Source organism: Elaeis guineensis, chromosome 16 (genome assembly GCF_000442705.2).
Source record: "Elaeis guineensis isolate ETL-2024a chromosome 16, EG11, whole genome shotgun sequence".
Classification (NCBI taxonomy): domain Eukaryota; kingdom Viridiplantae; phylum Streptophyta; class Magnoliopsida; order Arecales; family Arecaceae; genus Elaeis; species Elaeis guineensis.
This window is the reverse complement of record NC_026008.2, coordinates 40,886,986-40,902,037: the sequence shown is the minus strand read 5'-3', so window position 1 is coordinate 40,902,037 and position 15,052 is coordinate 40,886,986. Positions and strand designations below refer to the sequence as shown.

The window sequence follows — 15,052 nt, the reverse complement described above, 5'->3', positions numbered from 1 at the left end:
TCTTTTGCAACAAAAGTATGATCTATCTTCTATTTCTATTGTAATGTCATGTTGCACAGCTTTCAAAGCATATAGCATCAATTTCATGATCTATATAGTGGATGGGAGAAAAAATTTGTCATGTTCCAAAAATTATATGAGATACAATCCAACAGTTAGTGTCATCAAAAAAAAAAAAAAAAATCGATCATTCTTTCATATAAAAAATATAATTTAAGTTCTTTAACAAATGAATTTATTTTTAAAAGCTAGCCTGATTTGTTTTTGGTCGCCTGCCCAAAAGAATTCAGTCTTGGGTTGGGCCATTCACCCCGAATGGCCAGGCAGATGCCATGCACATTGCTTGACAGAAAAAAAAAAAAAAGAAAGGAAAAGAAGACAATTTGAGGACTAAATACTGTGATACAAACTGTGGTATAAAGTTTGGATGATAATTTGATAGTTAATATAACAATGAAGTCAAAAAGAATGTGAAGTCTATTCTTAGAAGATCTCCTTATAATAATATAGTTAAGTTAATATATCAGATTAGGGTTTTTAATGAAAATACTATTAAACTTGGTTCAAAAGCTAGAATTTCGATTTTAACATCGAATCCAGTTTAAAAATCTAGCATTTATCCTTCCCTAATGTACCGAGGTACCAGGTCTATGAATATAATATAAATTAATTTCCTACTCCTCATACGCTTATTTAAACCTAACACATAATACATCAAGCTTTACCACATAAAGCTGGGTTGCATCCATTTCAAGTCATTAAAAATTCTATCCACAGATTCTTTCACCTGCTGGTTTTGTCTAATTTAACTGAATCGGAAATCTTTCTTATATAGATTGGTTGAGAATCTAGGATCCACTCTTTGGAAAGGAGAAAATAATAATACTAAAGAAAACAGTGGGGTTGGATTATGTTGCCAAAAAGAGCTAGACTAATTTAAGTGGAGCTCATTCTTGGGCCTTAGCCATAATTTTTTATTTTGGGCTAAATCTTATTCCAGTCCTCCTCTGTAAGCCTAAAATGCATGCCCAAGCCCGCCACCGGCTTTCTGACTCATGGAAGTGCAAGCCTCATTGTCAATGCCAAATCTATTGGTAGTGCAAATTCATGGCATTTCTTCGATGATAATTCATCGATATAATATCGATCAATCACCGATTCATTTCTTTGGATGGTTTTGAGAGGATTGAGATTAACAATTCTTAGGTTTTCGCAGCATTAGAGAATCATGGGTTGGGAGGTGATATTTTTGTGTGATGCTGAATTCTTGAATTCTTACTCAAATGTTGATTCACAATGGAGGGCAATAACCATACACAAGGACAACAACATACAACAATAATGTGCCTTTTTTCCTTTATTTTCATTTGAGCTTCTATGACATGGCAGATATTCCAGCATTGGTTGCAGTTGCCATTGGTGAAATCTTCATTCTGGATCAAGTTTCACCAAGGGACACCTCATATGGGTCCAAGGTGAATCATACAAACTGGACCTTTTTAAAGGTGGTCGATTTCGGAATTAATTTTGCTTATGTCTCCTTGATCCCTAAGAAGGATGGTTTGTTACCACGGAGAAAGTTAAGGCCTATCAGTCTTCCCAATAGGCTCTACAAGGTCATCTCCAAACACTTTGCCTCGAGATTAGTCCATGAAGCCTAATCAGCATTTATTAAAGGTCGGTCTATTATTGAAAACTTTCTTAACATTTATGAAATTGTAGCATACCACAACAACAGAAAGAGATGCAAAGTCGTCATTTGTAAGTAAGACTTAATAAAAGCATTCTATATGGTTAAATGGCAATTTTTAAAGCATAGAGAGCTAGCAAAATTCTCTGAATAATGGATTGGTTGGATTCACTCCTTATTGTCTACATGCCTTATTACCATCTTGGTTAATGGATTGTGAGCAAGTGGATTCATTGTAAACAAGACTTGAGACAAGGGTGATCCATTGTTATCATCTTTCTTCATCCTCATTACTGATGTTCTCTCGAAACCCTTAACACATGCAGGCAGGTGCCATCAGTTTAATTCAAGGAATTGAAAATCACTCGATCTTTGCGGGCATGAGAATTCTTCAGTTTGAGGATGATACATTGCTTCTTTCCAGTATTAGACCTTCTTGGCTTGCAAAAGTGCCAAACTAGAAGCTCACTTGTAATCAAGATTTTTCAGTGGGCTCTTACTATCATTTCATCAACAATGGTAAACTAACTCTGAAGAATAGGCTGCACATTGGCAAGCCTATTCTTCATAGAAATAGACTTGTGATCCTTTCACTAGTAGAATAAAATTTTATGATGGGGATGTGATCCTTTCAACTTTCAAGCTTCAGCCCTGATGCATAAAATTATGGGCAAATTATGGGCTTGGGCTTGTGACTTGTGAGATTTCTTCAGCCCAATACCAATCAAACACAGAAACTGTAGGGTAATAACTCATCAGGGTATTTTCCTGCAGCTACAAAGTTGAGCCACTGAAGCCTTTGAATGTAAAGTTTAAATAGTGATTGCATAATACTTTTCTGAAAACATTTGGGTACAAAGTCACCATCCTAAGAATGAAATAAGGCAATTCCCCTATTTGAAACCAAATAAAATGTCTGACTCCATCCATTGTTCAGCTTGTGATTTTAAAATGATCCCCCACACCAACCCACCAAAACCTAAATTCTTAAGGATTTTCTATGGATGCAGTCACTTGATTTACTGGGATGAGGCTTACACCCTACTCAGCTAGCAATGTCATGTTGGCAAATCATGAACATGTATTGGGTCTGCATCATGCAATATGCATCGAGATTGGCATCTCTCCTATCTTTCTTCTTAATTGTGCTAGAGTTATGGAATCAAATGGACCTTGATGCTCTAAAGTACCATTTCCAATCTGGCAGCACTCCACTTATTTTTTGAAAGAAAAAAAAAAAAAAAAAAGTTAACTTCCACTTAAGCTGTATGAAATTTGCTGTATTGTGCTCTTCTATCCTGTGCTCGGATAAGATTTTTTCCCTTATCCTATCAATCTAACATAATTGAAAATAATATATACAATCTGGATGAGTAAAGTTTAAACCTACTTTCCCCGTGTTGGATGTGGGCTTGAGTGAATTAGAACAGAGGCCCATCTTAAAAGAAATGTGCGATGCACTCCACTGTTGGTGGATTTTGTGGATATGAACATATAAATCTAACATCTTCTGCCTGAAAATGTTGTCATATCCTTGATCTCAGGCTCCACTTCTTACTATATTAATTAGTAATAACGACCAATGTTAGTATTTCTCAATTTAAACATCTACCTATGCTGGATATTGCAATAATATTTATTTAGGCTATTAAATATTATGCAAGTAATTTTTTTCTCCATTATAATATATGCATAATAATTAGTATGTGTAGATTATTTGTTTCAAATGTGAATATCAATAGTTTATGATATTTTAAAACATGTGGATTAGATTCATGTATGTCGGTTTTTTAAAAAATTTATGAATGACCAATTTAAAATATATATGTTGACTATTTAAAATAGGATAAACTAGAAAAAAACTATCCACTTGAGTTTAAACTTAAAAGTAGCTATCCATTTGAGTTTCATGTATAAAAGCAGTTATCCATCTGAAACATAACTTAAAAGCAATTATTCAAATCGAGATAAAATGATCCAATTACCTTTACAATTATAAAGCAATACTATACTATTATAGAGTAATATTATACTATTATAAAATTATACTGCACTATTATAAAACAACGCTATATTGTTGTAACGTAATATTATAATAAAGGATAATATTATAATAAAGGAATACTACATTATGATAATATAATACTATCTTATTGTAAAAGAATATTATATTAGTATAATAATACAATCAAACAATACTGTATTTATAAAAAAATATTAATATAATATAATATAATATTATCTTATTGTAAAGAAATACTGCACTAGTATAATACAATAAAGCAACATTGCATTATTACAAAGCAATACTATATTAATATAATGTAATACTACCTTGTTGTAAAGGAATACTATACTATGATAATATAATACTGTAGTAGTTTAAAAGATATAAGGATATAAAGGTCATTTCAATCAAAATGGATAGTTACTTTTAATTTATATTTTAAATGGATAATTATTTTTATTTAAAACTCAAATAGATAATTATTTTTAAGTTAAAAATATAGTTAAAAATTTATCTCTAATTTTTTATTTAAAATATAAATTTATATTTTTGATATTATATAATATATAATTAGCTGTTATCCAACGAATGCAATACTTGTTTAAACTAAATATATCATAAATTGAGCATGCATGGGTTGCCCATTTCAAAGTGGACAGTGCTCTAACAATTCACATATTTTTATATAATCAGGAGAATAACTTATTTTTTATTTTATTTTTTTTATTTCAAAATAAATTTAGTTACAAATTTTTTTAAAAAAATAAATTTAATTTTTTTTATAAAAATTATATATATATATTACATGATCCATCTAATCGAAGACTCAAAAGCCACCAGCCAACAGCGGATACGTATTCCGGATTCCATCGGGGAAAGTATTTAATATTTTTAGGCTCTTTTTCACGCCTATCCACGCATCTCTTCGTCCTGTCCACGCGCCCCAAGAACACCGGCGACCTCGAAGCTCTGTCACATTCTCCATTATTTGATTATTCCTGACAAACAAATCCTTTTTTTCAAAAAAAAAAAATTAATAAAAACACCAACTTCGAATTTTATACTTTTTATTATTTTACCCGATATTTACTTTTAATAATTTTGTTCATTTATATGGCTTTGTGGGCACATGGCTATCTGCTGTCCCGTCCTTGACAACATCATTCCTTGGTGCAGGAATTCCCATCATTGCTCCTACTCTGTCCCCCTACTAAATGCCAAGGCAAAAGGAATTTTTCCCAAAAGAATAACACCTCTATTCTTCTTCCTTAATCATGACCTTTTAACTGTTAACGTGTCATTCCTCTCTCTCTCCCCCCTTCTTTGAGAGTCGTGCTTGGAACTGGGTGGCAAATACCGATGAGGGGTTTGCTTGATGGATACGTTAGGCTTCTGGGGAGGCTTGCCGTGAATGCAAATTGGATTATCGGCGGGATGCGAGGCTTTTAAAAGCTGAGACACCGGTCGCTTTGGAGCTGCCCCCGCCGTCCGTTTGACCTTGAAGTTTGTTGAAAGATATAATTATATATTTCGAGATCTCCAACCTATCGTAACAAAATTACTATTAGCTTTAAAATCTGGATATTAATTAAATAACTATCATCTGTGTATGATAGGAATTATGGATGAAAAAAACCTTCATTACTCTGTCATTATCATCGATAAGATCCAAAACGAGACAAAACATCTGAAAACTCATTCGTCCGATAAATTGAATTACATTTTTAATTGTTGGCCATTTTACGGATCTTGCAAAATATTTTATATTCTGATTTTTTGAATTATACTCACATTAAAATGATGTGATTAATTACTTATACAAAAAAAATTAAATATATATAATAAAATATATTTATTTTATCATTAAGAATTGATGATACTTTGAATACTAGAGCATGAATGCATCTGGCTGTTGATAGGGATGGAAACAATGGTAAAATGGAGCTAAGAGAGTATGGGGTTCAATATTGCTATCCTAAGCTTTGCCTTACACACATGGTTTTGGTTTATATAATATTCAAGTTGAAGACAACTTGGAGTAATTTGGAAAAAGCTTCTAACTTAATTATCTAGTTTTGACTAGAGTTTGCAATGCATGAGTGGGTATTAGAAACAAGTTCTCTCTCTCCTTCCAAGTTATATCATCATAATGGTGCAGGTTAATCAATAATTATATATGGAGATGCCAGGGTAGAATATGAGATCGACAAAGACATCTTATTCTTAACATTTTTTGAGAGGCTACTAGGAACATGGGCCAAAAAGATTGCTAAACCAACAAAGATCCGTAATCTGTTTTGATATGGGAACTTTTGTTTTTTCTTTTGGTTGGACATAGGAATTCCCATTTACAAATGCATAAAATTGCATCCCTGGGCATCTCTCCTACTGATAAACAAAAGAATTCTACCATCTTTTTCATAAAAAATACAAAAAAAAAATATGAAAGGATTTTATGGGACCCCTCTCAAGATGGATATAATCTACCAGTAGATGTTATGTTGTCGTTTTATACTATATTGTGCCCTATAAGCTAAACTTCAGAGATGTAGTATTTTTTGAGTGGATGGCACCATCAGATAGAACTCTCCTTTCATGATTGGAGATGAAGAAACTAGATAAATTCATGATCCATTGCAGGATTATTTCTTGACACTACCACTGAGCTAGTAGTTTGGTCTACCTTAACCAAGTCTTAATATTAATTTTCTTATCCCTCCTGAAAATTTGCACTCTAACCCCTTATGTATTGATATTTTGTCCATGATATGGATTCTAATCTTCAACTGAGATGAGGTTGTAGTTAAATATAACTCATCACCCATAGAAGAGAAAAAGGAAAAACTTATGCTTAAATATAAATTCAGTGTATGTACTTCATTAGATGTGCATCTTCCAAATGGTCTATTCATAGGCATCCCAGTATTGTGATAACCCAAGCTGCTATGATTTCCTCTGAAGGGGAAAATGGCATGTTTTTATGTTTTTAAACACCAAATTGATGAAGTTTTGCTGAAATGTACAAAATCAAATCCCTCTCATTCATAGGAGCATCAAATTGCACAGAAGTTATGGAACAACTAAAATATTCCAATATCTTGGTTGAGGTACAATGATCAAAACTTACATTTTCAGCAAAACGATAACTACAATATTAAATTATGGACATATGGATAGAACATGATAAGACATTTAGAATTGAAAAAATAAAACAAACAAATTACAGTGGGAAGGGAAACGAAGTTAATCCACTCTGCTGCAAATCTCAGCGCTGACATTCGTCGCTAAAGCCGCAGGGGGGCTACGCCGAGGAAGATCATGGTACGGTCGTAGACCAACGAACGAGAGATACGTGTAGGCTTTGAAGCTGAACGTAAACCAGACGCAAAAAATCTAAACGCCGCTATTTCTCTATCGCTTTTCTTTACTCTCAATCACCAACTTTCTCTATTCAATGATTTCGTGTATTTTTCTTTAATCCTCACCATTAAGACAAGCAAAAAAAAAATCTCGTCTCCCTTCTTTGGGGACAATGCCTACCGGAATCAGTGAATAAAATATACCTTATTAATCTTATTAACGAGCTCATATTATACTAATAAGTGTATATCTTTAACCTATACTCACTTATTAATTGATGAAATACTATTAGTTATTGTATTTAATATGTAATTTTTTTGTATCGAAGATCCGTACTTTTTGCATGATCGAATGTATGAAAATAATTTTTCTTCAACATCTGATCAGATTAAAAAAAATTAATATCTAAATAATAAAATAATATTCATTCATATTCTTAGGATCACTTCATATTCTCAATTACCTATATAAATAGATTTTAATTATATAAATATAATAATATCATACATTAATAATATAATTTAGTGTGAAGAGATGTTTTTTTTTTTAGATGGCACAACAAAATTTATTTGAAAAGATGAGTTGGCAACATTCTAATACTCCTTAACAGAATATTGTTATATATATGTGTGTGTGATTTTTTTTGTATCTTTCATGGCATGAATAATTGAAGCGCATTTTGTACAACTTTCGGCATCTACCTTATGATTTATATTGATGGATGAAAGGAAGAGATTGGAGGATTTTTAAAGCTGTGCAAAATGGGATTTAATAGTTGATATCGTGAAAGAAGGTTGAGCATTCTTTGGTGCAAAGGATCCAATCTGAACTCATCTCCTACTTTCTCTTAAACAACAATATACACATTGGTGCTAATTTTGCCCTTCATGTTGGTGGTTTCTTATTTTCACATTGCTTTGGACTGGGAGACACTTTTTCCAAAGGCATCTTCAATTATTTTTATGCTCTTTGGTTCTTATGCTCCTTGTTTAGTTAAAGAACCTTTATCTTGGGAAGTAGGAATCCAGGCTTCTTAGAATGATTAGTGATGGATTTGTTAAAGTAGTCTCAGTTTGGTGGTGCTGAAACTTTCAATAAATTAATTCAAGGGATTTCTTTGTTAGAATGAACAGGAGGGTACAGAACTATGATGGATTTGTTAAAAGTAGTCTTAGTTTGGTGGTGCTAAAACTTTCAATAAAATAATTTCAAGGGATTTTTTTTGAGGGAATGAACACGAGGTTACAGAACTGTGATGGATTTGTTAAAAGTACTCTTAGTATTGTGGTTCTAAAACTACAATTAAATTAGTTCCAGGGAATCTTTTGAGGGAATGAAATGGAGGGTACAGAACTACACCCACCTATATTCCATTAAGGTGCCAAGGGGACATTAATTTCACTGTTTATGTAAAACCTTTCGATACAATGTCCACTAATTTTAGAGGTTACATGGGCTGTGCTTTGAATTATATTTTTCACATAAAAAAATAATTCATCTTTTTTTGAGATGTCTAATTATTTCAATATCTATCTAGAGATCTATGCACGCAGATGGATGAAAGATATTGAAGTGTTTTGAAATCTGTGCATAATTGATGTTGTCAAAGAATATCAGTCACTTTCACGTGAAAGATGCATCCCAAACTTGACATGATATGCCTTGTATTGATATAGTAGCATGAGTACCAAACATTCATCTCCACATGAATAAATCTTTTTAAAAACATAAAATATTATTTGAAATAGTATGAGGTAAAATTAGAAAATGCAGCATTGAGAACAAGAGATGAGGCATTGCAAGTTTATTAGAAAAAAAAAATTGCAATACAGGAGATTTTATTTAGTTTCACAAAAGTGTTGCATGTGAAGTTTATGATAGAATTGTATTTCATTTGAAATAGAGACACATACTCTTAATTGTTTTGAAAGGAATAGTATACAAATATTGAAGTAATATACAATTGCGTTTGTATAGGCTGGGTACAGCCCTGAAGATTTTACACCACACATGGTGTAGAGCAAATTAGTGGTTAGCTTCTAAGAATTAGCATTGAAACCGTCATTGATTTGAAAATGTCGGCAACGTCTGTGATTGATTTGAAAAGCCCATGTAGTGCCATAAATTAATTAATATTGGTTAGATATACGTCACAACTACTAGGACCTAGACCTGAAGTCTAAATGCTTCACAGGGCGTAGATTCTCTGTGTGGTTCCCTCGTTCCTACCTAAATGGTTGACTTTACAACAAGAAAGACAGTGATGTGGGTCGCTGACCGTTTGACCACAAAATATACGTACAATATAAAACAATGTAAAATAGTTTTCTCCTAAAAACTTAATATAAAACAATGATCAAATATAAAACAACTTATATTATTCTCTGTCTGTGCGTTATATTGGGAACTATAATTAAAGGAAAATAGGACAATATGGAGGCTAGTGATTGTGGAGCAGCGAGACAAGGAGAGTGGAGTAAAAGGGAAATCGAGCGCTCAGAGATTCTACAGCCGTTTTTTTGTGATCATGGCGACGTTTGGTGGGTCAAAAGCGACCCCTATATCTGCAATCCCCGTCCAAATAATAATCATTATTATTTCCAGAAGATCTCAGTCTCGTGAACAGAGTTTATTCTTTTACCCAAGGGAACTTAATCTCTCTCTCTCTCTCTCTCTGTTGTTTTCACTCTAGACAGTGTCCCAACAATATTTAGATGAACCCTTGGGGAGGGTGGTGGAAAAGGTGGTGGACTTATGTCTAAAGTGAGATTTTTGGTCACTAGCTTCTGAGGGTTGGACAAGGGTGGTGGAAAAGCCATAGAGAAAGAAAGGGTTGTTGGCTTCTTTCTTTGTTCTTTCAAAAGAAGAGAAGCTCACTTGAGAAGGTGGGAGGAAGGGAAATGGGGAACTGTGGAAGGAATGGGGCGGTGAGGCAGTACATCAGATCTAAAGTTCCTCGCTTGAGGTGGACTCCTGATCTCCATCACTGCTTTGTTCATGCCATTGAGAGGCTTGGAGGCCAAGACAGTATGTGGCTTGCTATCTTCAAACTTTTTTGTTTCTTTGTATGGCTCCTTGTGATGCTGTGTTCCTCTTTGTTAGTTTCTGAGTCTTCTCCTGAGGTTCGAATGATCATTGTCTTTAGGGATCTTTTTTACCAAATGGAAGTTTTTTATTTTGTTTTAATGATTATTATTGTTCTTGCAGAAGCCACACCAAAGCTTGTTCTTCAGCTGATGGATGTGAGAGGACTAACTATTTCACATGTTAAGAGCCATCTACAGGTATATATGATCTTGCCATCTTCCATTAATTCCATCCTTTTTCTCCTTCATTTTACTGGCTTATTTGTACTTTTACTATCAGATGTATAGGAGCACAAGGAATGACATTGGTAAGCAAGGTACACGAACATATTTCCCAACTTTTTGTTCGGTTTAATGAAGAATTTGTCTGACAATAATTTTTGTTCTTTTTTTATCATAAGCCTATTTTTTTAATTTGTTTGATATTTGTTGTTGTTTATCATAATTATTTTGAAGCAGATGGATCTCTCTCTCTCTCTCTCTCTCTCTCCCCATTCTATTTTCTCCCAACCCTGGGACAGAAAGTATCATATTTTCGGCATTGTAAACTTTGTTGATCAACTAAATTGTTTTTTTTTTTTTTGGCTTAGTTCATATTGCATTAAATAAACTACAAATTAGTAGTTAAATTTGTTAGTTACTGCATGTGCCTTATCCACTAATCCTACTTAAATCACCAACTCGATTTTTTTTTTTAATTATTGCATTAGTCCTCTTCTATGTGACTTGTCAAAAAAGATGATTAAAAAAAAGTAAAAAAGCATGAACTATGAAACTCACACCCTTGATTTCATTTCTCCAGAGGGATAAAACACACTAATATGACCTTTTAAATGGTTGAGTCTTTTGCTCTCTAGATCATCATAAGTCTGTCATTAGCTTTGTTAACTTTCTTTTTTGAGAAAATAGAGTTGTTAAATTATAAATCTATATTTTTATCATTGCAAAAGGTAATTTAACAAGATTCATTTCTCAATACCCATCAGCTTTGCATCTGACTCAAGAGAAGAGACATTCATGTGAACATACTGATGGTGGTGCTGATGAGCAAAATGATGATACCCTTTTCTCTTCTTTGAAACCTCAAAAGGAATTCCAGCCTCAGCACATGTTCTCTCCTCTTCCCATGAAAAGGTTAGCAATGTAATTGCATTTGGAAAACATGAAGGCATTTCTTATATCTTCTTCACTTTTCACCACCTTTTGCTCTTTCCTTATCCTTTCTTTTTGTCCATTATAAAAATAGGACTCGAATGGAAGCACATGCCATCTCCAGTGGGTTGCAATGCAGCAAAGGAATCAGTGAGACGGTCACCACTCAGTACTCTTTTGATGATTACTTGAAAACCGTGGCAGTGGAAAGGGGAATAAAGGAGAGCTTAAGATGGCATAAAGATGCCCTGGAAACAGGGTTCTTGGCAGGTGATCAGCTTTCTAAGCACAAAGCTCAGGGGCATATGGAAGAAGAGCCTGACCCTTTTGAGGTACAACATAAAAGGCTAAGAGAATCCCCTCCCCACCTTGACCCCTTCCTGTTCTCGCTCCAAACTTTTTCGATCTTCTCTGTTGTCTTTTTCCTCTGGTGTTATTCTTCTTCCCTGTTTCCATCACCATTTAGACCCACTTTCATGGTCTCCCTCCTTAGTTGAACTTTGATAAGATTGAATGCATGTTGGAACATAGCCTTTAGACTTGAATTTTAATAGCTAATATATTTTAATTTTTCATGACTAGCATCCTTTTTGTTTTGAAATATACTTAAAAGAATTAACTGTGATATCAGTTCATTTTTATGCAATGACTTCTGCATTAATGTAGTATCATTTATCTTTCTCATCTAATACATGGTGCATTCCTTTATATCTTCTTGCATTGCTGATTTATAAACACTAATTCTTGTATGTCATGCAGTAAAGACACTCTGCAGTGAAAAGCTAAATTTTTTTCTTAAAAAAAGATGAGACTTAGTGAAAGATAAATTGTCAGAAGATGGAGAAAGAATCAAAAAGCAGTAACTTCCCACAAGTTTTATGGGCATAGTAAAGAAGCATTTCTCATACAGTGTCTCATTTAATTCTAGAATAGAACTAATTCAGACTCTCCATTTATACTCATGACAGGTATTCAAACTAGAGGACCAACTTCTCATGCCTAATGATAACAGAAAGTGCATATCCAAGGAGAATTGTGAGAACAGATGCCCATCTTATGTTTCACCATCATTTTGTGATGATCATGGTGTGAAAAATGAGGAAGTTGATGACTGCTCATTGACATTATCCTTAGCCTTGCATCACAATCACAGGACCAATGCTTCATCTGCAAGCGAAAGCAGTTCCATCATCTCATCATCCTTGACTAGAAACTCTGAGGAGTGCTCGGTTTTCTTGAACGGGCGAGGCTTAAACTTGGATCTCTCCATGTCAATATGTGGTTCTTAAGTTAGATCACTGTATTTTTCTTTTCATTTTTTGTTGCAATGAAGTGTTCCACACTTGACATCCTCAGAATCTTTCCATGAATATGTGATGGTTTACCACCATTTTGCACAGAAAAAATTCTTGGAATCTTATTATTTTCTAACATCTGATATTAGATAAATTTATGCATTGATGAGAGTCTTAACTTAGTTTTGTGAGTTAATATTTGAAAGGATGGATGCAAAGAATTATGCATGGTGGGGTTAACATGCAATAGAAAGAGCATGAAGCAGTTTACTCTTATTAAAATAGGATACAATGCTCCACATTCTGTGTTTGCTGAGCATGGTGGGCGTGGGCAGTTCTGATGGGTTTTATATTTGTGCATTAAGGATAGCATAGAGAGGGGATTGTGGTCATCTCCATCAAAATGTTTCTCAAAAGAAAGAATAATCTCTATCAGAATTCTAGATTTTTTTTCTCTAAAATATGTGCATGCACGCAGCAAACGCAAGCAACATAACATGAGAAGCTATTTTCTAGAAATTGCTAATAACTACATAAAATAAAATTTAGAAATAATTTTAGAATTCAATAATAAGGAAAATTATAAAATAATATGGAAAGAAAGTGTGCTTGGAGTGAGTGAGCTAGCAAGCATGTGATTGTGATCGGTCCATCATCCCCAAAGTCTAACTGCGCCTGAAGTAATTGGACATCAACAAAGCGAGTGAACTTGTATTTAAATATTCAATACATAATTATTCAGAATGGATTTTAAAAATTTTAAACATTTTTCCAAAAAGGAAAATAATTAAAATTCTATAAAAAAATTTGAATCTTATGAAAAAAGAAATTAAAATATCCAACACATACAAATATATGGGCATAGATGCATAATGCAAGAACTCATTCAATTGCATATTGAATCCATGTGTTTGAGATTTTTCTACTACCAATTTGCTTTTCAAAGGTATGAACTATTCAACTAACTAAAAAAAATATCTTTTCTACAACATAGCAAGGATCTCTTTCAAAAGAAAATCTAGGGTTTCAAAATTGGTATAAAATCTGAGAAAAAAATGATGTATATCTTCCTAAGATTTTCGCACATATACCCCTTCAACTATCCTTGTTTATGCACAGGAAACACTTTAATTCTTCTGAGGTATGGTCAAATTGGTTTCTCCTTGTGTCAACATGTGGTAGGCCATTGTACTACTTATATTCAAATATATGGTACAAAATTTAAGTTTTGTGTGCCGTTGCCAACAAAATCATTATGTTATTGAAAACCCTTTCATTAAGTGACCACTAAATACATAAAGAATCACTTTAAAATTTGTTTATAAGGACTTCTAAACTATGGATCTTTATAAATGGGCTGATTTGTCTCTTTGTAAGACACCAAGTACTTCGGCCATAGGGAATTCTACTGATAGCCAGGATCATATACAGGTAATAGCACAGTTGCTGCTGTCCACAATGGATGCGAAAAAATATTGCATTTTAGAATCTTGGACAAAAGAATGGTACCATGGGGTCCCAACCCTAAGGTCTACCATAACAAGCAAATAAAAGCTCTCTGGTCACCTACAGCCTAATTTGAATTATTGTCTGAACTAATATCAACATAGATAATATTGTGGAAGCCTTCTCACAAATTTTTCTCATGCCGACAACCTTAAATGAAGGCTGATTAAAAATTTTCTCTCTTCTTAAAGAAATATGAAACACAGCAATTTGCATTCAGCCTGGCTTAAGAACCTAAAGTTGTTGTGTTTGGAGACAGTGTCTGCATCATCCAATTTATAATTTCACAAGCAGCATTGCAATTGCTTGACTTAAAGTTCGACATGTAAATGAAAGAAGGATTGAAGCAAGGAAAAGAAAAACCACACATAGATCAATGGAACACTAGATTTCAAAAGAGTACAATTATGGGCCAGATTTTTTTGTCCTGCCTGTTCCAAAAGGGAGCCATGAATGTGTAGGGGCACCGCCTAGTTCAAAATGAACCTAACCTAGCTCAGCTCAATTATTTGGGATCCAAGTAAGAAAGTTACAAAGTCATCATTGCATTTCAAAAAAGCCAAAAAGCAGGGACCTCCATGCACAAACAGTGTCAAGACTAACATTTACTATGGCCAGCTGTGGGCAGGTCCTTGAACAAAGATGTCATCTTTTCTGACTGGCACCTGAAGAAAAGAATTTAAGACACCATCATCACTGCTGTATCTTCTGTGTTCTCCTTCTGATTCTTAGCACCATGATATCATTTATCCAATAGTGGAGGCAGCAAGCAGCAGGTAAAATGGAACCCGTGAACTGGCGTTTTTTTCCATGGGCATGCAATAACAAAACAACCATGCAACTTTATTGGTGTTTTTGGCAATGGAATTGACACACTGCCCTCACATCGAAGAAGAATTTCTGATGAAAGAGAAGGTAATATCCGTTTACCAACCCTTTGCTAATTTTCAGCACA

At 33.7% G+C, this 15,052-nt stretch overlaps 1 protein-coding gene across 1 annotated transcript; it reads left to right on the top strand.

Moving 5' to 3' along the window:
* The first annotated feature begins 9,708 nt into the window (after positions 1-9,708).
* Positions 9,709-12,696, top strand: LOC105058895 (myb family transcription factor MOF1). The gene is made up of 6 exons (XM_010941958.4): positions 9,709-10,085; positions 10,266-10,342; positions 10,425-10,461; positions 11,131-11,278; positions 11,391-11,628; positions 12,265-12,696. The coding sequence occupies exons 1-6, from the start codon at positions 9,959-9,961 to the stop codon at positions 12,583-12,585; spliced, it is 948 nt and encodes a 315-aa protein (XP_010940260.1). The 5' UTR covers positions 9,709-9,958; the 3' UTR covers positions 12,586-12,696.
* Positions 12,697-15,052: the final 2,356 nt, after the last annotated feature.

Coding starts and splice junctions, on each gene's coding strand:
- LOC105058895 (XM_010941958.4), top strand. CDS start 9,959: ATGGGGAACTGTGGAAGGAATGGGGCGGTGAGGCAGTACATCAGATCT. Junction 10,086..10,265: donor GAGGCTTGGAGGCCAAGACA/GTATGTGGCTTG, acceptor TTGTTCTTGCAG/AAGCCACACCAAAGCTTGTT. Junction 11,629..12,264: donor AAGAGCCTGACCCTTTTGAG/GTACAACATAAA, acceptor TACTCATGACAG/GTATTCAAACTAGAGGACCA.